The 21,977-nt window shown below is 49.6% G+C and overlaps 9 protein-coding genes across 9 annotated transcripts; 4 read left to right on the top strand and 5 right to left on the bottom strand.

Annotated features, from left to right (window-relative positions):
* Nucleotides 1–422: 422 nt before the first annotated feature.
* On the bottom strand, nt 423–3,919 carry N7462_011175 (endopeptidase La; the record flags this gene model as incomplete). The annotated part of the gene is made up of 3 exons (XM_057082889.1): nt 423–587; nt 673–890; nt 964–3,919. 3 exons carry the CDS (start codon nt 3,917–3,919, stop codon nt 423–425), a joined length of 3,339 nt encoding a protein of 1,112 aa, XP_056928244.1.
* Nucleotides 3,920–4,391: 472 nt separating this feature from the next.
* N7462_011174 (putative mitochondrial DnaJ chaperone (Mdj1)) lies at nt 4,392–6,233 on the top strand (the record flags this gene model as incomplete). Its single annotated transcript, XM_057082888.1, has 3 exons — nt 4,392–4,606; nt 4,676–5,929; nt 6,047–6,233. The coding sequence occupies 3 exons, from the start codon at nt 4,392–4,394 to the stop codon at nt 6,231–6,233; spliced, it is 1,656 nt and encodes a 551-aa protein (XP_056928243.1).
* A 711-nt stretch (nt 6,234–6,944) lies between these two features.
* Nucleotides 6,945–10,088, top strand: bro1 (putative signal transduction protein BroA; the record flags this gene model as incomplete). The annotated part of the gene is made up of 3 exons (XM_057082887.1): nt 6,945–7,222; nt 7,297–8,884; nt 8,943–10,088. 3 exons carry the CDS (start codon nt 6,945–6,947, stop codon nt 10,086–10,088), a joined length of 3,012 nt encoding a protein of 1,003 aa, XP_056928242.1.
* A 713-nt stretch (nt 10,089–10,801) lies between these two features.
* N7462_011172 (uncharacterized protein) lies at nt 10,802–11,269 on the top strand (the record flags this gene model as incomplete). The annotated part of the gene is made up of 1 exon (XM_057082886.1): nt 10,802–11,269. One exon carries the CDS (start codon nt 10,802–10,804, stop codon nt 11,267–11,269), a length of 468 nt encoding a protein of 155 aa, XP_056928241.1.
* Nucleotides 11,270–13,142: 1,873 nt separating this feature from the next.
* Nucleotides 13,143–13,823, bottom strand: N7462_011171 (uncharacterized protein; the record flags this gene model as incomplete). The annotated part of the gene is made up of 3 exons (XM_057082885.1): nt 13,143–13,207; nt 13,355–13,612; nt 13,667–13,823. 3 exons carry the CDS (start codon nt 13,821–13,823, stop codon nt 13,143–13,145), a joined length of 480 nt encoding a protein of 159 aa, XP_056928240.1.
* A 1,029-nt stretch (nt 13,824–14,852) lies between these two features.
* On the bottom strand, nt 14,853–16,253 carry N7462_011170 (uncharacterized protein; the record flags this gene model as incomplete). Its single annotated transcript, XM_057082884.1, has 1 exon — nt 14,853–16,253. The coding sequence occupies one exon, from the start codon at nt 16,251–16,253 to the stop codon at nt 14,853–14,855; it is 1,401 nt and encodes a 466-aa protein (XP_056928239.1).
* Nucleotides 16,254–17,832: 1,579 nt separating this feature from the next.
* N7462_011169 (uncharacterized protein) lies at nt 17,833–18,195 on the bottom strand (the record flags this gene model as incomplete). The annotated part of the gene is made up of 1 exon (XM_057082883.1): nt 17,833–18,195. The coding sequence occupies one exon, from the start codon at nt 18,193–18,195 to the stop codon at nt 17,833–17,835; it is 363 nt and encodes a 120-aa protein (XP_056928238.1).
* Nucleotides 18,196–19,242: 1,047 nt separating this feature from the next.
* On the top strand, nt 19,243–19,468 carry N7462_011168 (uncharacterized protein; the record flags this gene model as incomplete). Its single annotated transcript, XM_057082882.1, has 2 exons — nt 19,243–19,255; nt 19,290–19,468. 2 exons carry the CDS (start codon nt 19,243–19,245, stop codon nt 19,466–19,468), a joined length of 192 nt encoding a protein of 63 aa, XP_056928237.1.
* A 758-nt stretch (nt 19,469–20,226) lies between these two features.
* On the bottom strand, nt 20,227–21,013 carry N7462_011167 (uncharacterized protein; the record flags this gene model as incomplete). Its single annotated transcript, XM_057082881.1, has 2 exons — nt 20,227–20,631; nt 20,831–21,013. 2 exons carry the CDS (start codon nt 21,011–21,013, stop codon nt 20,227–20,229), a joined length of 588 nt encoding a protein of 195 aa, XP_056928236.1.
* Between the last annotated feature and the right edge of the window lie 964 nt (nt 21,014–21,977).

Raw genomic sequence — 21,977 nt, 5'->3', positions numbered from 1 at the left:
ATCATATTTGTGATATATCTAGTTATTGCATTGGTCCGCAGTGCTTTCAATTGGGATGGTTCGGAGAGTGGAGTCTATGATTTTATACCTGCTTTGTATACTTCCCGCTCGACATTCCATTCAAGTATCGAGAGGATCCAAAGGTATACAAAGCATGTTTCGCAAATCATGCATACAAGGTAACAACGAGAAGAAAGGAAAGATATTTAAGACGAAACATAGAGCCCCGCAACGCCAGTCCATGCATTCCGTGTCGGGTGACGACACCCAGACATTGAAAAAGACGCCAATGTACCATGTACATCCCCTAGATCACTCACAGCTACACATGATCAAAACAATGGGGGAAAGGAACACAGAAATATATACCACACAGGAGCAGGCATGAAAGAAGATCGCACATAAGTCACATCGGAACGTTTTTACTCGTCATCCTCACCGTCTCGCTCGCGCTTCTGGCTAGGAGGCTTGGCCAGAGCCTTCTGCCACACCGTACGGGCAGTGTCCTGGTTGAGGTCGGCGAACAAGATATCGAAGACTTCTGAGTACCAGCTGACTGGATGGCCTTCGATGCCCTCCTTGATGTTCTGCGGGTTCTTAGTGTTAGTCGACCTGGTCAAACAGTACAAAACGGAGGGGACGGGAACAGAGAAAGAAGGGAAAAGAACGTACCTCAGGCAGTTCCAGCCAGTCGGAAGTGTTGTCCGCAGGGAAAATGATCTTGGTGGCACCGGCACGACGGGCTGCAACGGTTTTTTCACGGAGACCACCAATGCGCAACACCTTGCCCGTTACTGTCAACTCGCCAGTCATCGCAACGGTGGGGTCAAGCGAGTGGTTCAGACCCAAAGAGAGCAGGGAGCTGGCCATGGTGATACCGGCAGAGGGGCCTGTGCAAATAAATCGTTAACAACTGAATCAACAAATACATCAAGAGAGATTTATTCAAAAAAAGTAACGTACCATCCTTGGGAACAGCACCCTCGGGGCAATGCAGGTGAACCTTGGCCTTCTCAAAGAATGCATTCTCGGGGAATTGCCGCGCCATGACGGACTTGGCGAAGGAGTAGGCAATGTGGGATGATTCCTTCATGACATTCTGCAGGTTACCCGTAATCTCCAGACCGGGGCGGGATTGATGATTTAAGGCATTCTCCAGGATACACTCGACGTAAAGAGCGGCTCCGCCCATACTGGTCCATGCCAGACCCATGGTGACACCAGGAGGGAACCGGTCGTACAGACGGTCCGCTGTGAAGACAGGGGGCCCGACGTAATCCTTCAGGGTATCCTTGCCAATGCTGAGATGCACGCTCTCGGGCACCTTGAGAGCCAGTCGCGGGGTCTCGGTGGTCGACTTCTCAGGTTCAATGGGGGTTTCGGCAGGGTCAGAAGACTCGTGCTCCTTGGATTCTTCCTGGGCAGCCTTGCCCTCCTCGGTCAGAGCGGCCTCCTCAGGTAGCACCTCTTCGCCTAGGTCCTGAACGATTTTGAATGCTGCCTTCCGGTACACTTTCTCGATTTGCTTCTTCAGGTTTCGAACACCACTCTCCCGACAGTAGGACTTGATCAGCTCCTCAATGGCGTCCTTTTGCAGAGTGACGTCGACATCCTTCAAACCGGTCAATTCTCGGGCGGCCGGGGCCAAGTAACGTTCGGCGATAGCCATCTTCTCGTCAGCCACATAACCAGAGAGTTCGATCAGCTCCATACGGTCCAACAGGGGACGAGGGATAGTATCGGTCACGTTGGCAGTGCAAACAAAGAGAACCTTGGACAAATCCACCGGAACATCCATGTAGTGATCTAAGAACGACGAGTTCTGCTCGGGGTCTAGAAGCTCCAGCAAGGCCGAAGAAGGATCCCCTTGGTGCCCACGGCCTATCTTATCGATTTCATCAATGAGAATCAGGGGATTCTCGGTCTGACACTTCTTGAGAGCTTGAATGATCCGTCCCGGGAGAGCACCGACGTAGGTCCGTCGGTGACCCTTGATCTCGGCAACATCGGTCAAACCGCCCACTGAGAAACGGTAGTATTGCCGGTTCAGAGCACGAGCCACCGATTTGCCGATGCTGGTCTTACCCACACCAGGAGGACCAACAAGACAGAGAATCTTTCCTTCCACAGTTCCACGAAGTTTGCCAACAGCGATGAATTCGAGAATGCGGTCTTTGACATCCTTGAGTCCATAGTGATCCTCGTCTAGGACGCCGACGGCATTCTTGATCCCAAAGTTTTCAACACTCTTCTGACCCCAAGGAATCTGAGTCAACCAATCTAGGTAGTTGCGGGTGACATTAAACTCAGAGGCCGCCGGCTCGAGATGGGCCAGCTTGTTAATCTCCTCTTCGAAGACTTTCTTCACAGCCTCTGGCATAGCAAGCTTCTCGGCCTTTTCCTTAAACTTCTCCACGAGCTTGTCTTTGCCATCAGACTCGATGCCAAGCTCTCTCTTGATTCCCTTCATCTGCTCCATAAGCCAATATTCACGTTGACGCTTTTGAATCTTAGCCTCCACGTCCTTGGTGATCTTCGATTGAAGCTGAGCATTCATTAATTCCTTCTTCAAAACAACAAGTGCCTTCGGTAACCGGTCCTCAATATCCATGGTCTCAAGCACTTCTTGCATTTCATGCAGTTCACCAGCTGAGACGGCGGCGGCAAAGTCGGCTAACTTCGCGGGCTCGTCACTGAGATTCCCCGGGAACTGGTCGGTGTAGAAAGCGGAAATTTGATCGCGGAACAGGGGGTTCAAAGTGGCAATCTCCTTGCACACATTCACGATCTCACTAGTTACAGCGCGGATAATCCCATTTTTCTTGTCATAGGGCTCTTCCGTCAAGTTTTCCACGTTGACTAGGCTGACGGGGTATTTTTTGAGGAAAGAGGTAGGCTCGTAATGGTCCTTAGGCGCGTTTTCCGGTGCGCCTTCTTCGAAACTGGCCACGACATCCCCTTGTTTTTCAGTCGGTTTCTCGTCAGTAGTAATTTCCTTGGTAGCTTCACTGGGGGGAAGCAAAGATGAGATCTTGATACGTCGGTGGGGGTATAGAACAGCAGTCACACCGCTAGCTTCGCCGCGAAGAGGGTACGCCGCTGTAATTTGAGCGAAGACGCCGACATCATAAACATCATCCAGGTTTTCGATCACGTCACCATCGGCATTATCATCCTTGAACAGGAACGCACCGACGTACGGCTGGCCTCGCTTCATCATATCCTGGATCGCAGCAGCGACATTCGGGTCCCGAATCGTGATGGCCTTATAGAATCCGGGAAACAGTGGACGCTTCGCAATGGGGATAGCCATCACCTGCGGATACACATCTGGCACAGCTGGTTTTTGTAGTGCCTTGTCGCCTCCTTTCTTCCCCTTCTTGCTATTATCATCGTTGCCACTGCTACCGCCGCTGCTTGCCGAGCTGGGCTTCGAGTCGGCTGAGCCACTATTAGGGGGGATGGGAGCTGGTGTATGTTCCGAATCGCCCTTTCCATCCGCCGCCTTGGCTTCCTTCTTAGCCTCTTCCGCTAATGCGCGCTGTTCTTTGTCATTGGAAGACCGGTCTTTTCTCCGCGTAGAGCCCGTTTGCTCAGGAGCGGAACTCTTTCCCGAGTCAGAAGCTTTCCTCTTAGTATCAGAGGCTCGATCCGTTTCTTTCTCATCGTGCTGTGTCTCATCGTTCTTCTGTTCTTGGTCGTCTTTTTGGTCCTCAGGTGGGGGCTTCTCTTTCCGTTGAATGGAGCTGGAAGAGAACGTGCGGGGTGTTGAAGCAAGAGGCCGGGAAAGGCGGGAGGAGACTAAGGCTGACCGAAAGCTCGCATTGTTTCTTGAGGCAGCAAGAAATGGCCGGCGGAGCAGAGGACGAGGTGTTTGGTGGAGCGCAGCTCTCCAGGGGAGGGTCTGGCCGCGGAGCATGCTACCGGTGTCTCGTGCTTCGTCTTTCGGGGGGAGTTCGGGGTCAGGTTAAGTAGGCTGGAATGAATAAAGGTATGGCTAGGAACCTCGAGCAGCCCGTCACACAGCTCCGGGGGAGACACAATCAGGAGAATGGAGGAAGGGAGAATGGAGCGCAAGGAAGAGCAAGTTCCGTAGTCGGAGCACCGACTACTAAGCAGCTCTTCCATCATTGCCTCGGGATCGGCCCGACATTCTTCCGCGTCTCCCGCCGAACCAACTCGAAAGCTCTTCTTCAATAGGAGAATCCGAAACCCCGACTGGTCGGAACGATCATTGGTGCATTGTTAGGCTTTGCGGACTGGAGATTTTTGGGTGCCTGTCCTTCGTTCCTTTTTCCACTCCCCCATCCGCTTCTCCCCCCAAGCCCCCCAAGCCCGAGCCTGGCCCTCTTCGACACAATCCACCAACCGCCGCTCGGGTATTACTATCCATGAATCCATCCGCAGCATTCCCCAAGGCCGCGGGCCTCCCCCGCGCGCCTGCTGCGCGCACCACCGACATGTTCAAAGCAGACAACCGGTTCTTCCATCTGCTCCGCAAACCAGAAACGAAGCTATCATGCGACAGCCTCTGCTTCCTCCACCACACGATTGAGGGAAGGGATATACAAGAAGAGAGCGTCGTTCGCGCCCTCCGCTCGGGTAGGTGACATTTCCGAATACCCAGGGCCTGGTTGGAATACCTTATCAACATTTTGATTGACCATTCGCGTAGATTTTCCATACGACTTCACCCCCTCTCGGCAATAGCCGACCCTTACAAAGTTCTCGGAGTGGACAAGGGTGCCTCCGCCGGTGACATCAAGAAGGCGTACTATGGCATGGCCAAGAAGTATCATCCGGATACTAACAAAGATGAGAATGCCAAGGAAAAGTTTGCCGAGGCCCAATCGGCCTATGAACTCCTATCCGACGCGAAGAAACGTGAGAATTACGATCGATTCGGCTCTGCAGCGTTTGACCAGAATGGCGGGTTCGACCCCAATGCGGCTGGAGGGAATCCGTTTGCCGGTGCAGGTGGCTTTGGTGGATTTGGTGGTGGCTTTGGAGGAGCTGGATTCGGCGGAGGGTTTGCACAGGACATCAACTTTGAGGATCTCTTTGGAGCCTTTGCCGGAGGTGCTCGGCGAGGCGCTCGTGGCCGACGCAACCCGTTCCAAGAACAAATACTCGTGGGCGAGGACATCGAGGTGCAAAGCAACATTTCGTTCATGGATTCCGCAAAGGGAACGTCACAAGATATCGTTATCACGCCTTTGACTGAGTGCGGAACTTGCAAGGGCGACGGACTTAAGTCTGGAGCCAAGCGGTCCCAGTGCAAGCAATGCAATGGCTCCGGAACCCGTGTTCATTTCATGCAGGGTGGCTTCCAGGTTGCTGCGACTTGCGACGCCTGTGGTGGTATTGGCATGACCGTTCCCCGGGGATCGGAGTGCGGCAGCTGTCGTGGCAATGGCGTGGTCCGAGAGCGCAAGACCATCAAGATAGATATCCCTGCTGGTGTTGAAGACGGCATGCGCATGCGAGTGAGCGGAGAAGGCGATGCCCCACCTACTGGGACCTCGGCCGCGGCTGGCTCTCGTACTCAGCGTGGTGATCTTTATGTCACCATTCGTGTCGCCCCCGATCAGCGCTTCAGCCGCAATGGATCCGATGTTCTCTACACAGCCTCGATTCCGCTCACTACAGCCCTGCTGGGTGGTGAGGTGACGATTCCGACTCTGGACAAAGATGTGAAGGTCAAGGTGAGCACTGGTACTGGCACTGGTGATCGCATCACGCTGTCAGGTATGGGCATGAAGAAACTCGGTGGTCGCGGGCGCTTCAGCCCTACAGGCGACTTGAAGGTTGAATTTAAGGTTGCGATGCCGAAGTACCTGACTGGCAACCAACGGACAATTCTCGAAGTCCTCGCGGATGAGATGGGCGACAAGACGGCCCGGCGGACCATGAACTTCAGCAAGGAGAGGTAAGACAATCTTTCTATTCCTTTTATTCATTTCCTTCCATCTTCCGGGCTGGATATGCCCTGGTGTCCTCTTTCTATGACTGTCAACGCTAACCTTCGGTCCCCTGGCCTCTTTAGTCCTCCATCCGAAACAAGCGACGATGCGAGCAAAAACGAAGGCTTTCTCAAGTCCGTCTGGCACAAGCTGATGGACAAGAATACCGACGCTCCTAAGACCGAAGCCAAGGACACCAAGAACACCCAGGAGTCCAAAGACTCGAACCCGAAGGGCGAGGCCAGCAAGGACTCGAAGAAGTCGAGTTAACCCTGTAAATCTCTGTGTATTTCTATACCACATTTGGGCTTGTATTTACTTTCTTTTCTCCAATGTCATAGCGCCGGCGAGATCAGGGGGGGGGGGACGTTCTGCCTTGGAGGTGGGGCGGACCATTGTATTATTAGGACGATGTTATATGTTACTCTATTCCGCATTAGTTGTTAGGAAGATCTCTACTTCTGCAATCTATAGATTTTGATCTTTGAGGGCACGATCCCCGCAAAATCCAGCGCTCCGATTTCACATGTATGATCCAATGTAGTACATGTATTGACTCTGTTCCATATGGGCCAAAAATGTATCAGCGAGCGCAGGTGCGGGTTTGCTTTTTGGCGCCCATCACAACACGACCGCCGGTTGGACTGGCTCATCCCACCTGTCATCCTCTCCCTCTTGCCGAATCTCCTCCCCCTTCTTCCTTCTTCCTCCTCCCCCTCCTCCCTTCTGCGCACATTTGTCGTTCCGCCTTCGATTTGAACTTCGTCTTGTTTCGCATCTGCGGGCGGTCAATTTGAACCGACGTCATTGACCGACTTGCTGGCCCCCGTCAGGCGCCGACTATCCGCTCTTCCTTTACCCCACAGCCTGGATCCCGAGCCCCTCAAGGCCACCGTGCAATCTTTCTCGCCCCTTCTCGCGCACCTACCCTACGGTATTGATATTGGATGGGAGCATCGGGCCCCTAAAGACCATCCGACCATGGTTCAGTCACCGATGCTGTCGTGCCCACTGAAGCAAACCAACGAGATTGATTGGATCCAACCCCTCAAAGATTACATCCGGGATACATATGGCGAGGACCCGGAGCGCTACAGTCAGGAATGTGCGACACTCAACCGACTCCGACAGGACATGAGAGGGGCGGGCAAGGACAGTGCTACTGGTCGCGATCTGCTTTATCGGTATTATGGCCAGCTAGAGCTTTTGGATCTTCGGTTTCCCGTCGATGAGAACCACATCAAGATCTCTTTCACATGGTATGATACCCCTGGTCACTCTGCGTTGATCGTTCGATGGTTTGCGATTGATCCTAAGATCTCCTGTCGTTCAGGTACGACGCCTTTACCCACAAATCGACCGCCCAATACTCCCTTGCCTACGAAAAGGCCTCCATCATCTTTAACATCTCTGCCGTCCTGTCTTGTCACGGCGCCAACCAGAACCGCGATGAAGACGCTGGACTTAAGACCTCATACCACTCCTTCCAAGCATCTGCCGGAATGTTTACATATATAAACGAGAATTTCTTGCATGCGCCGTCTACGGATCTGAACCGGGACACCGTTAAGACGCTAATCCATGTCACCCTTGCGCAGGCCCAGGAGGTGTTTCTAGAGAAGCAAATCATGGACAAGAAGAAGCCTGGCTTCCTTGCAAAGCTGGCTTCCCAATCAGCCTATCTGTATTCACAAGGCGCGGAAACCATGTTGGACTTTGTGACCAAGAACGTCTTCGACAAGGTGTGGTCGATCGTGGTGCAGGCGAAGGCCTCGCACATGGCGTCGGTCGCATCTTACTACCAGGCGATTGCGGATAGCGAAGGAGGATCGCACGGTGTTGCGGTTGCCCGTCTGCAAATGGCCGAAAAACAGAGTTCAACTGCACTCAGCTGGGCCAAGTCTTTCCCTTCGTCCCCGTCTGCAAGCTCCAATCTCCCCGCTGAAGCCGGAGGCGCCTTGGTGGATCTCATCAAACACAACCTTGCCAACGTACAGTCCTTGCTTGTCACAGTAACCAAGGACAACGATTTCATATACCACCAGCCTGTCCCAAACGAGGCGGGCTTGTCAGCGGTACCCAAACTTGCGGCTGCTAAGGCAATCCCAGTCAGCGAGCTGTATCAAGGCCAGGATATTCAGCGGATAATTGGGCCCGATATTTTCCAGAAGCTTGTTCCAATGTCTGTCACGGAGACTGCCAGCCTTTATGATGAGGAGAAGGCAAAGTTGATCCGTGCTGAAACCGAGAAGGTTGAAATTGCCAACGGTGAAATGGTTGCTAGTTTAGATTACCTGAAGCTACCCGGCAGTCTAAATATCTTGAAAGGCGGGTTGGATCAAGAAATGACAGTCGATGAGGAGTTCCGCCGCTGGTGTTCAGAACTGGCTGGCCATAAACCTTTCCAGCAGGCTCTTGACGAACTTCAAGATCGCAAAGCAGATGTTCAAGACCAATTAGATCAGTGCTCTAAGCAATTGGACCTGGAAGAGAGCGTTTGTGAGAAAATGCGGTCCAAGTACGGAGCGGATTGGAGCCAGCAACCAAGCAGCCGTCTCAATACCACACTCCGGGGTGATGTTCGCACGTATAGGGATACCATCAGTGAGGCTGTTGCCAGTGATACTCAACTCTCTGCCACGTTTCGGAAATATGAGGAGGATATTGACCTCCTGCGTGATGCAGGAGAGACAGACGAGGCCGATGTACTCTTCCAAAAAGCAATGTTCAAGGCTGGAGCCAAGCTCAACAAGGGCAAGAACGGAGTGAACAATGCTGTCGAGGGCAGCCTTCTTGATGATGTCTATGATGAAAGCAGTGTGTCGGTTGCAGAGCAGATTACGAAGATCGAGGGGATTCTGAACAAGCTTAATCTTGTTAAGCAAGATCGGGCCCAGACTCTCAAAGACCTCAAAGACAAGGTAATTGCGCCATAGCCCCCCTGCCTGTCATATAACATGATATTAACCTTTTGACCAGGTTCATAATGATGATATCTCAAATGTGTTGATTTTGAACAAGAAGTCTATCACTGGCCAGGAGAATCAACTCTTCGAGGCTGAGTTGGAAAAGTTCAGACCCCATCAGAATCGGCTTCTGCAAGCGAACCATAAACAGTCAACCTTGATGAAGGAACTTACCAAAACATATGGAGCCTTGCTTCAGGACAAACGAGTCCAATCAGAGCAGTCGAAATATGAATCTATCACTAAACAACGGCATTCCGTGATGTCTCGATACAAGAAGGCGTATGAGGCATTCAATGAGCTCTCATCTGGTATAGTACAAGCTCAAACCTTTTATCATGATATGGGTGAGAATGTCGAGAGTCTCCAAAAGAATGTTGAGACTTTCATCGGCAATCGGCGGTCCGAAGGTGCCCAACTTCTCAGCCAGATTGAACGTGACAAGGCCAGCGGCGTATCGGAGCAAGAGGACCGTGAGCGTGAGAAACTTCGCCAGTTGATGGAACGACTATCTACCGATCCAAGCTCGTCATCAACTTCACCTTCCCAGGGACCTGGCATGGTTCCATTAGCTCCTCCGACCAAGTCACCGCCGCCCGCCGTCCAAGCCCCTTCGTATATGCCTGGGCCGTCCCCTCAAATGTCACCTCGCTACCCTCCTGTCGTGCCTAGTTCATCATCCCACGGAATCCCAGGATCCAGAGCATCTGTTTCCTATGGACAGCCCATGGGCGGTGCTCCGGGGTACGTACCTGGTCAACCTTTCCAACAAGGAGCTGCTGCTCCATTGTCTGATGGATATAACCCAATGGCGTATCCTTACCGGGCTCCAATTTCTGCTCCACCGACCCAGCAATTCTTCCCTCAGTCACATCCTGGATACTCTCGCCGCTCTAGTTCACGCTCTGCTGCCAGCCCGGCTACATCTGCTACTAGTGCAACCTCGAACTTCGTGGCTCCTCAGGGCTATGTTCCTCCCCCTCCTCCCCCGCTCCCAAAGCAAACCAACTACCCACCTCCTGCCGGTGGTCCACATCCCTCTGGCCCTGGTGGATATGCACAAGCCAGGCCCTCTAATCACCGAACATCGTCTCAGTCCCAATCGCAGCCACCATCGATGAGCAATGATCCCTGGGCCGGCCTAAATGCATGGAAGTAACTTTATTTTTCATGGCAATCAGTGAGATTTTCATGAAAAACGTGGGTGGGAAATCGGCGGAGAGGGCGGGGTGTATTTCTCGGCGTTCCAATCTTATTATGCTCGTTTTCGCAGTTCAGATATCACTTTTTGCCTGCCTGTGCACCATGATTTCTTGGGCTTTTTTTGTTATAGCCCACGCTATTTCTCCCCGCATTTTTGAACTTGACTCGCTTTGGATTGGATATCTGCGTTTTGCCTCCCCTTGGTTACCTTTTCTCAAGAAACATACATCTGCTATGTACATGACATGCGAATACAGTGACATGTTTTACCTGAAATGCCTGATATCTCTCCTCATATTGAGCGTAAACTACGTGTGTCATCTATAGCGAATAGGATCAGTCACCTGAAAGTAAGCCTCGGCTATAAATTGGTATCCTATTAGCAGAAACACCCGGACGGAGTTAACTGCTGCTGGAGCACAAAGCATTGCTTAAACAAAGCATTTCAACATTTGATCTTTGTCTAGGGCTCAAAATTTGGTCCTAATAGGTAACACAAAGAACCGACTATGTCATTTAAACGAACATAAAAACGTCGATCTCTCTGCTCCAATCGTTCGTTGAATATGCAAGCATTGTGGAGAAAACTTGCGATCAAAATTAGGTCCTGTTACTAGCAAAACGCAGAGAATAGACTGATCATCTGTTTGAACCTCGATTTATTTGAGCATGGCCCCGGTCAACATTGAACAGTTCTGGAAGGCGCAAGCCTACGTTCTCGCCGGATGTAGAATCATCAGTGACACCCTCCGCACCAGTTTCGACGTAGGCCAAGATCCCGAGTCTTCGAAGGTTCAGCAGGCAATCTCCGAGTTGCAGCTGTTCTTAGGAGCTGTTGGGAGGAAAGCACAGGTAATCTATCCCGGCGAAATTCCAGTGCGCTTGCATGACATTTGGCAGGAGTTCTTCAGGGTTGCTAGATTGCTCGATTCAACCCAGGAGGCCCTTCGCAACCCTGGAATATCCGGAGGCCCTATGAGGGTTATGACGGTCCTCCAAAATATACTCGATACGTACAGCTTCATTCCAATGACCATGGAGCAGCTAGATTGTAGGGAGCCTGGCCCAGCCAACTATGAGCTGGAGGCATTGCGGTACTGGCGGCAGAAGATCGCCTTGCTCAACCAATTTCATTAAAATTTCTCTCTGGTATTTTCCTTGTTCACTTTTTCTCCGAGCTAACTTCAATTCTCTCTAAACTAGATACTCTTTATATCCGGTAGATAGCTTTTTTTTAGCTAGTAGGCCCGGCTATCATATTTCGCCTATTACAACTTTATACATTACCGCACCGCACCGAGCAAAATTAATTTAAATTATATAGCCAGCGGCCTAGGTTAACGTAGAATCTTGTCCCTCTTTAATAATATAGATAAAATCCTAGTAAGCGCTTATTATCAACCAGTGTGCTTATTTAAGTGAATATAGGTAACTAAGTTAAGCTTTTCTATTTCTCGATTATATCAGCCATATAGAACTACGTGCTCCGCAACTTGAAAAACAAGCTAGGTGTTACAGACCCACCCCTAGGGTGCCAAATATGGACACGCCTGAACCAATCGGTTCTGCAACAAAGCGGTGACAAGGACCTTGTCGTTCGACAAGGCAGGATTCGGACTCAGGGCGGCAACACCTAGGGTCACATGATTACACACATCAGTGATAAGCCCGGAAGATAGCAGACAACAGCGATGAGGAGGAACTGAATATATAAGGACACTCATTCACACACATATATTTAGTTCTACGCGTTGATTTATACATTGTTACTTGAGACCTACCAATCCACTATTTGGTTACTTGATTCATCCACAGTACAGTATAAGGACATACTCACAACTAGGAGGAACACTTAGTGTTTATCCTATGACTACTTCGTCGACTAACTAGGCGCCCTTCAACTGCATACGTCTTCGGTCTACTCTATAGACCCGAGCCCGTGTAAGGCCTCAGCGATTCGGCCACGGTAAGGTCGCGAGATAGATCGTCGGAGATTAGGAGAGAGTTACGTTACGACAACGTACTAATTACGTTAACAGTTAGCAGCGCGTAACACTAGGTCTTGCGCTCGCTCTAAGAAGGGAAGGCACCCAGCTGGGTGCCTCCCAAGTCCGGTTAGCGCAAAGTATCAGCTTAGCTAAGAACCATCCTCGGCTTTTATACTACTGGGGTAGAGAAAGTATTAGAGATTCCTCGGAGGGCGAGATTGTTCTTAAAAAAGCCGGGGCAGGAGGGGTAAGAAGACATACAGCGTGATATAGACTTGCAGGATGAGTAGCACAAACCCTCAGTCCTGTTATCTTCCAAACCGAAGACGTCCCTCGTCCTACTACTCGCTCAGCTGTCCTTCATATTGTGTTTCTATAGCGAAATACCCCGCCGGGTCCTGTTTGGTGGTCCCAATAATGATAACTCTTATATTGAATTTATCTCTCTTCAATCGTGGGGCTCATTGAAAATTTGAAGACACGGGATATTTCTTGTCTATTATTTAGGTAAAATCTAACGAAGAACTTTCAAAATGAATGTGTAGAAAAGATTGACAAAGAACAAAAGCAATGAAGTGCACAGACCTTTAGGCCACACCCCGGTGTTTGCTCTTTCGGAAACAAAGAATCAATAGCAAAAATTAGAAGTCCAGCGGGAAACCCGCTTGACTGTTTGCACGAGCCTATAAGGGGACCGAGGTCTGCAAGTCCTGCACGATTCAGCGCCCACCCGTTTAGGAGAGCAAGGAGTCAAGGCCCCTCCTTCTCGATGCCAACGCTCATATCGTCCCCTAAACCACTCCCATTCAAGCTTTCTGCATACCCCTCAACTCTTTAGATAATCCGCCATTGTAAAAGTGTATCGCAAGGAGTTTGTCTTCAAAAGGCTCCTCCCTAGAAACATCATTACCTTTATGATTAGGAACCTTGCCAGTTAAAAAATGTTTTCAGAAGACACTCACTTAACATTAAACTTTGAACTTCCAGCGGCGTCCCGATAGCGATTCAGACATTCTGCTGTTCTAAAAGTCTGGGGGGGTCCACATGGATAGATCAGACAACTCCGGCGTTCTTGCATTATGGGAGTCTAAGTCCAGTTAGCTCTACCAGTATCACAAGCATGGGTAACTATTCAATCGGTACTCTGAACGGATCCAGCCACTGACGAACCCGAAATCAGAACCAACGATTAGATTACCCGCTCCTTTCTTCTTTGTTCTGTAATAACACTGACCTTTATACAGCCAGACTTCTTTTGAGAACTCTTCCCAGAGGTCTTGATTCGGAATGAGGGCCCATCGTTCCCGCTTCAGCCCACACCAGATCCAGAACTCAACGGCTCGATCGAGCTTCTTGACGTCGATCCACCCATTGTCTTCAGTGAGTGCGAGAATCTCCTGCATTCTCCTGGTTCTGGCTTCGGAAATATCACAAGGGGGCGAACCTTTCAAAATCGCATGGAACCGAAGGTATTCACGAGCTAAATTAAGCCCTATGCCGGTAATACGTCAGCGAACCTCCAATGATGTCAGTGGGAAATCAGTACCCAACTCTGCTTCAGTCGCGTAGGGTTTCACGGCTAAGCTAGGATCCTGAGCCCCTGTCAGATGTGAACCGACTTGCATTGCGTTTGCCGTCTCTCCCGAGGACAGCTTGAGACCTCGTACCAGCTTCGCCATGCCCAACCCGTTGGAGAGACACATTGCTATCCGTCACAAGCTTGCACCCAAGGCACTGCCAGTTCAGAATCCTGGCGCTCTCTGGAGAATTTAAAAATCTTGGTGCCAGAGAGAAGAGAAATGCTGCCTTTTATCTCATTGACAGAGAGGTACCACTGAGGGACAGCTTGCCGGGCCTAGAGCTATGCACCTGTACTTTTGTCGTACTTTTGTCACAATTGCCTACCTGTTTAGGTCTTGTCCTATGTCTTTGTAACCATCTGAACCGGCTGACAGGGATTGTTGAATATCTCCTCCCTTGCGGACCAGCATTTTACGGCGCCGGGTTCCCAGTATACCCAGGATATCATACAAAAAAAGCGGGGAATCGAGAACCCCTTTAATTTCTACATAGACGCACAGAACAATATGTGGGTCCTTGTGGTGTATTTTGGCTTCTTCCTTTTCTTGTTCTAGACCCTATTCCAATTTTAGAACATTGCTTGCCTAAGCCTTACCCTTTCTTATACTCGAACAAGAACCACTGGGCGGCCAATTATAGCTCCAGCCTCCAGTCTCCAGTCTTGTAGACGACTAAAATCTGACAGTGTGACCATAGATCTCAATGATTCCATATGTGACTCATTTCCATTGACCTATTGATTTGTGTGGGGCGGGGGTATTGCTTTTTCCTCAACGCCCAATGACCGTGTTGAGCCACACGTGAGGAAATTGACATTCGACAGGTCAACAGGCTATCCCGTGGTGGCGGTCACGAATAGGGAATTTGCGTGATGAACTGATTTTCTGATTAGTATCCTTGAAACCAACGAATCCTCCCCGTGCACCTGCTATGTGTATCTCAATTTCCCATTATTTGGAATACTTCTAGACAGCCGTGACAATCGCTTGCGTATTCATGGATATATAGCGTGTATTTGGAAGCAAAAAAACTCAATTACACAGGAGTAACAACTTTTGGGGGCTGAAAACACCGCAATAATATCCCTCTCGCTCAGCGACACTAACTTAAGGAAGCTTATCTTCCGTTTCCTCATTTCCTGCTTGTCAACCTCAGAACCACACTGGAGCGTGACCCAGGGCCCGACACAGTGGCCCAAGGGCATCTTCCACCTCATCCCTTTCTTTTGGGATATTTCTAACTACCCCCTGATTCGACATCGTGAAAACAAACATAATTGGTCTGTCGGGATTGCTGCTAAACCAATCCCACAATCTGTTTAGTTCTCTGACCTCGTTTTTCGTCAACGAGGCTCCTTCTCTGATGCGGTCTTGCCGAACCCCGCTTCCAAGCCAAAGGATGCCCTGCCGAAGGATCTCCTGGTCTTTGAGACGCGTGAACAAACGCTGCCATTCAAAGGTTGGTGAAAAGAGACGATTGATCCAGATGAACGTGCTCAGAATAACCTCGATCTTGTAGGCATGTTCTTCACGGCTCTTGGGGACTTGAAAACTATGCGCATTATGAATTTCGCGTTTCAGGACGATGCGATCCATGAGGTAAATAATGAGGTTCATTTTGATGCCGGCATAGCTCTTTGCGATACTCGAGTATTCATCCGGTGCGCCTTCACTAAAGTGTTCTTGGAGCAACTGATTTAGAGACTCGGGAGTTCTCCACTCCCGAGCATCCAAAAATATTGTCAGCGCTGTGGCTGATCCTGTGTTTTTGGCTTCGACTTCATCTTTTGCCCAGTGCGCAGCATTCTTACTATCGCGAATCCACTTCTTTAGATAATGGCCAACGTGATTGACGTCGCTGAACTTTTCCTTCTGCTTTGCCTCCTGTCTTCTCCTCTCTTCCCTGGTTTGCCGAGCAAATCTCTCGTGAAGATGGGCGATCTGAACAAGGTTATCGAGACTGTTTTCTAACGCTTGATTAGGCTCTACGGATGTTTTATACCGAGAGCTATGTTCCACTTTGGCCCATTGCGCCATGTACAAGAATTGAACCTGGATTTCAACCAGCGGCCTCATCTCTGTCATATTGGAACCACGCAGGTACCCGCCTTGCTTCAGGTACACCCGATAATGCACTGCTTCATATCCACTTTCTTCTTTCTTATATTCCTCCTTTTTCACCTCGAAAATTTGGTATATAATGGCGTTGACGGAATCACGATCTTCCCATCTATCGAGAATAATGCGAGCCCCGGCAAGATCGACGATGTCATTATAAATATGCTCCAGAGTTCTGTACGTGCCGTTTTTGTGCTCGCGTTGCTCGAGCTTTTTTCGAAGGCTTTCGGGATCCTTGCCGCGGCTCCAAATTTGATGGGGTATGTCGTTCTCCAAAAGGACATGTTTGCATGAATCTGCAGCTCTCTTCGCCAGATCTTCATACTCATTTTGCTTATATTGGTTTATGAACGAAGAAATCACAGATTCCTGGATGGGAGCTTTTATAGCCATATCTCCCACCTGTTTGAAGAAGAAATTGTGACTTGCACACATGAATGCAGGAACTTTTAAAGATGGAGGTGAGGTCTAATGAAGAGCAAAAAGAACCTGAGGGCAGCGGGGAATAGCTGGGTATTTATCTTCGCCAATTTCTGCAAAGATTGTATTCAGCTCCGGGAGACAAGCGCCATTTCTACCTTACCAAACTCTCACAATATCTATACTCAGGCGAAAAGTCAGTGCATCACCAAATTGACAACAACAGAAAAAATTTTTCATGTCCGAAGCAGATGCTGATGGTGTGTAGAGAACCCGGGTTATCGGATGGATCGGTGAAGAGTGCAAAGAATGATTGGTTGCAACTTGTTTGACACGGACTCCCCATCTGCAAGTCAGCCTTAATGCATGGCAGATTTGGGAACTCATGGCCCCCATCTTTGTTGGAACACCACGTGCATGCTGGAAAATATGAGATTTCTCTCGAGCCTCTATTTCCATACGTGGCCCGATAAGTGTGTGATGCAGTCTTGCCAGCACTTGTAGTGGCCCAAGCCTTGGACAACCCTTGTTTGTACCCAATCAAGGGTGGTTGCGATCAAACTGCAGTGTGATGTGCATAGTTGCGAGAGTCTCTCCTCGGGCAGCCTGTTAATACGGCAAACCCACTCAGTGAAGTACTGTGCCGGGATAAAAAGTCCAAACTTCTGCTCGGCCAGTATTTGCGCAACGTTTCCTTGTGCAAATATCCATATTGGACGTGCTTGAGCAATGCCAAATTTGGATCAAAATGTCCAAGTCGTATAGCCCGTCCTTGCAAAAATGGTATCATAAGACTCGCCAAGCTTGGAGTAGGTCCACTGAAGGAAGCGTTCACAGGAGTTTGACATTATTATAGGTTGCGCAGGGGCTTCTTGCACCTAATCCTCATTGACTAGCCCAGGATATCGGCGCAGTCAGGGCTTCTCGCGGCGCACGCGAGGACAATTGCCCAACATCGGTGGTTCCTAACGACCCTAGGGTTAATTTAGCCCCAAGCATGATTAGCTGAATAGGACGGATAGCGCAACTAACCCTGCATTGTCAACGAATGAATGGTAAGCGTTGAGACTGACATCCCACATGAGCTGAAAGACGGTATGTGGTGTCACTCAGATTACATATTGAAATGGTGTCAGAGACGCTCGCTGTCTGCGAATCAGCAAAGCCTCTAGGGATGCGGAAGAGAACGAGAGAACACCCAGTGAAAGTAGGAGCAGTGAAAGGGTATCTGAGTGGTTATAGACAGCAGTATAGCCTCATATATCGCATGTTTCCATCACACCGCTAGTTTTCGCCCGCGGCCACTTCCCCACTACAATCTCTAATTCAAAACTCTGTATCAGTGAATTCTACCAGAGTTAAATTCTGGTTTGGTTACTTCTGTTGAATAATATGGTGGGGAATTATGCTTGGACTTCAAAAGCTTATCAAGAGAAAAGAAATTACACATCAAATTCAAAGTCAATTAAGGTTAAAACCGATAGTCACACATGAAAAGCTGATAGGAAAGAGATAATCTTTCGTATTCGATGATTTAGCTTATAAATGCCCGCCGAGAAGTCAGCAGGGACATCAGATGATCTGAATAGTAGATCTAGAAGATCTTGTTGCGGTCAAAAGGAAGGCCTGGGGTACTGGAAAGGCCAAGCTGCCATGTATCAACGATTCTATCAGCGGCCTTGCAAGCATCAACTGCATTGCGAACCTTACCAATAATTTCAATAGATAACCAGCCGTGACCTGTTTTGGGAATAGAGGTTACGTTAGTAAGGCCTGGTAAACGAGTGGCTAGGACCCCCTTGATGGTTTTGAGGAGTTCCTTGTCGCTCAAGGTGCCGTCAACGGCCGTGAGCCTAACATTGACATATTGACGCTCCTGTTGCCCCTGGACCCCTGAGCTGGATGAGGAATCCTTGGTCGCTGCTGAAGCAGGGTTTAGTATCTTACTCAGATCCATTTTTAAATAGATACGCTGTATCTTCGGGTCGGAGTTAACTAAGGTGAAGGCAGTATCAATCTAGTTTGAGTTTACCTATAAGTGTAGAAGGTAAGTTGTGATTGAGACCCTACTGATGACTGTCTTGATGGCCTGGATATAAGGCTTTGGATTATAGGAGGTTTAAATAGCTGGGCTTAGGAAAGATTTCGTGATTAGTAGAATGATCTTTTGTCAAAAGTCGATATTTCGATCCCTCTACTGTACAAAGACTGAAGAACTCCCTATTTACACAAGTGTTGATCACTTCTTTGTAGCTAATATAGATAAAAAGAACATCAAGTGGATCAGATGACTTCAAGACCACGACGTAGGCTTTATCTACGGCACTGGTAGTACTTATGAACAAGGACACAGACGTCATGTCTAGAATTGTATCTGAACCCAGTGTTCGAAATGAGTGAAAAGTTATAATTTTAAAATAAGTTTATCAAGGGCTTCTGAAACAAGTAAAGACAAAATCTTTGTGCGGCTCCTTTGAGATTTCCTAACGTTCGTCCAGAAATATGTTATTGAAGAGTTTCAGCCTACACCAAGAACAATTTAACAAGAAGGATTCATTGAAATCAGCGACTGCGGGATCCTTTGTTTTCCTATATTTTCTATACTAAGGACAAGAGTTACCATGGCTGTTAAGACTGCTTCATAGAAGTGACACCACCGAATGGGCTCCTAAAGGTGCCACCCATGCTGGGATTGATAATACGAAGGAAACATAGTGACTATACAGCAATTTATTGATGCTAATTTCGAAATGATATCCTTAAATTCAAATATTCGAGATTCGTTCTGGGTCTTAACTGGATTATAACGTTGGTGAGTTTAGGTGAAATGTAGAGTGACTCAATGGGGATGATATAAGCCGGAGCACTGGGCTGGGCAGATGCTCAAGAGCCCTGCGTCGACTCAGCTGGCACCAGTCAGGCGGGCAGCGTAGACACTCCTTCCAGTGTCTTACCTTTCCTGTATGACTGACCAAAGCATTGACGTATTCCATGCAGTAGGGAGATGGGCTGGCGCGGTAAGTGAGCAGTACGATGTATCATTTTCTACAGATAGCCTTGAGGCGGCCCATTCGCCATACTCGAACATACCAGATCAGGTCCTTGCGGCGGTAGAGAGGAAGCTCACAATCGTGGCGTGGGTACATCGGACGATTGCCGAGAAGGCAAAGGTCCCCTGTATATGCAAGGGGGAGGTTGCCAAGGCATGGTATGACGTCTGCCTGGTCTGAAGGGTAGGATCAGGGAGTTCGCGACCTGGCTGGTTCTTCTATTGTAGAAACTTGGAGTCTTTGCTGAAAATTTGGTCATGGCTTGTTGAAAAGCCTTTCATCCGGGATCTCAATTCGGGAGTGGAAAGGTTTGCTTTGTTTAATAACTAAATATATCCAATGGCAATCTGGTCATATATATCCATATATTCACAATGATATCGAAGTACTCCCACTGATTTACTAATTTCCAAATTGTATGATGTCACAGAATATACGATGCTATAAAAATAGATATATACGTATATATATATATATATATATAAATATGTATTTCTGTCTCACTTTTCCCCAAAGCTTCATCAAAAAGCCCCAGAGTGTTTTCAGACTAGTGAGAATAGCCCATGAGAAAGTAGCATATAAATTTCCTTTTTAAAAAAAACCAGCCCAGGAGAACGGAGCCCAGGAAGACGGAACCTCCCCCTATAAAACAAAAGGGATCCCATATTCCGATATACCTAGGCAATCATGAAGCTATACACACAACGCCCCCGAAAACCCTCCAGCGGTGTAGAAAAAGAAAGAAAGCAAAAAAAAGCAAAAAGGGGACCATCCCAAACGCCAATGGGTATCATGAGGAGATGTCACACGAAAACGCAGGAACACACAAAGCCCCGAGAACTCGCCGCCGACCCGGGAACCCAGACACCGAAGACAATGCCTGCAATGCCTGCAGCACTCAATGCCACGATCCGGGGCACCAGGCACTCCGGTGATCGCTATGGCTGGAAGCGCAGGCGGAACTGGCGGCCGCGCCGCTCCTCGCGGACGGTGTACAGGAAGCGGGCTATGGTCTCCTGCTCCGATAGGCCGGCGCTGTTGAAATGCTTGCGCACGACGAGGGCGAATTGGTCCTTGCTGACGCGGTCTTGGCCGATGATGCGGCGGAGGGGGTTATCTGGGCCTGCGCTGGTGGGCGAGGTCGTGGAGTTGGTGTTTGTCCGTGTCGGGCGGGAAGAGGAGAACTGGGCGCGACGGGTGGCCAGGGCGGTTGGCGAACGGAGACCAACACCTTGTGTGAGGACAATGCGGGAGTAGTCGGTTGAAAAAGCAGAGGGAGTGGGAAGTTTGTGAACGTGCCGGTAGGCGTGGAGGATGTCGAGCGGGAGATCGGACCAGGGGACCTGTAAGATGGGAGTAGGATATTAGCGAAAGTGTCTTGTTTTGGGAGAGGTTTTTGTTCGATGTTGGCTATTGTGGATCTGATTTTTTTTTTCTTTCTTTCTGATATTGAGGTGCATCGGTTCTGTTTTCTTGTGTCCGCAATTCCACTTTGCCTTGTCCATCTTCCCCCCTTTAAGAAGGATGAGATGTGGTACGTACCCGAGGCTGCTCGTCTATAGATTGGTCATGGGTGACGGGGGCACTGGTCACCGAGGCCTTGTCCTTGGCTGCGGCGGTCTTGCGGCTCCTGGGAGCAGTGTTCTTGTACTCTCTGGTGCCGCTGGAAGCTTCGGACCGCGAGTCGTCCACGATTGCGGCGGTGCGTTGGCGCGGCGGTGCCATGGTTTGCAGAGCCCGGCGGGGAGGGGTCAGAGACCGCAAAGTAAGTCAATGGATAGATTCAAGGGCCTTGAACTAGAAGACAATGCCGTGCTCACAGGCTGTGACGAGGTGGACGGCTGGTCGCGGTGCATTGGACTCGAGCAGATTCTCCGCTTTTTGGGCGGAGGGACACGGCAGAATGCCATGACCGTTTCTGGCGCGGCCGGACATAACTCCGAAGTGGCCGTGGAACATCAGGATGCTGGGGAGGTTGAGATAGGATGGTGAATATTATTATATAAGATGGAAAGTGAAGGAACCAAAATCAATCGGCCGCTCAAAGTGTAGTTCAAATGTATTCTATTTGTTTTCCAAATCGGAGTGCATGTGCAGAAGATGGTGCCAATGACGGGAGCTCGAGTGTCGCAATTCTTTGGCAGGCATGAATCACGGCACCATTGCAGCGGGGATGGTATCGCAGGGGTGATAGGAAGTAGTGTAAGTAGTGTAAGTAGTGTACATGGAGGGGTGCAGAGGTAGAGAATGTCATTCCAGATCTCAGGGACTCGTGTGGGCAGAGAGTATGAGAGCGTGGAATCGGCCTAGTACGCTGCCGTATCTCCGGCCTGATTCCGGAGGCCACACCGCTCGACGGGATGCGGAGAAGGCAAGTCTCTGGTCCTGGGAAACCTCCGCAAGTCGGCTAGGGCACGACGGTGGGGGAAAATCCGGCCACCGAAGCCGCCCCTTTCCGAGTGGGGAGGTCTTCCGGGTGTGGTTTGCGGGCGGGATGGGGGACAGCGCAACGCCAGTCAGCGTTGCACCAATACCGGGTTGTCCGAGAAGGATAGCAGGGTAGTAGTACAGGTCAGGTACGGAGGAAGGAGGCGATAGTTCGTGAAGTAATCGAGCCACTTAGCAATGGTTCAGAAATTCGGGCAGGGGCCGGTGGTACGCAAGTGAACTTCCAATTGATTAGTGCCGG

Source organism: Penicillium macrosclerotiorum (genome assembly GCF_028827735.1).
Source record: "Penicillium macrosclerotiorum strain IBT 26536 chromosome Unknown utg000011l_segment0_segment0, whole genome shotgun sequence".
Lineage (NCBI taxonomy): Eukaryota > Fungi > Ascomycota > Eurotiomycetes > Eurotiales > Aspergillaceae > Penicillium > Penicillium macrosclerotiorum.
Note: the sequence above shows the minus strand (reverse complement) of the source record. Positions and strands in the feature narration are given on the sequence as shown.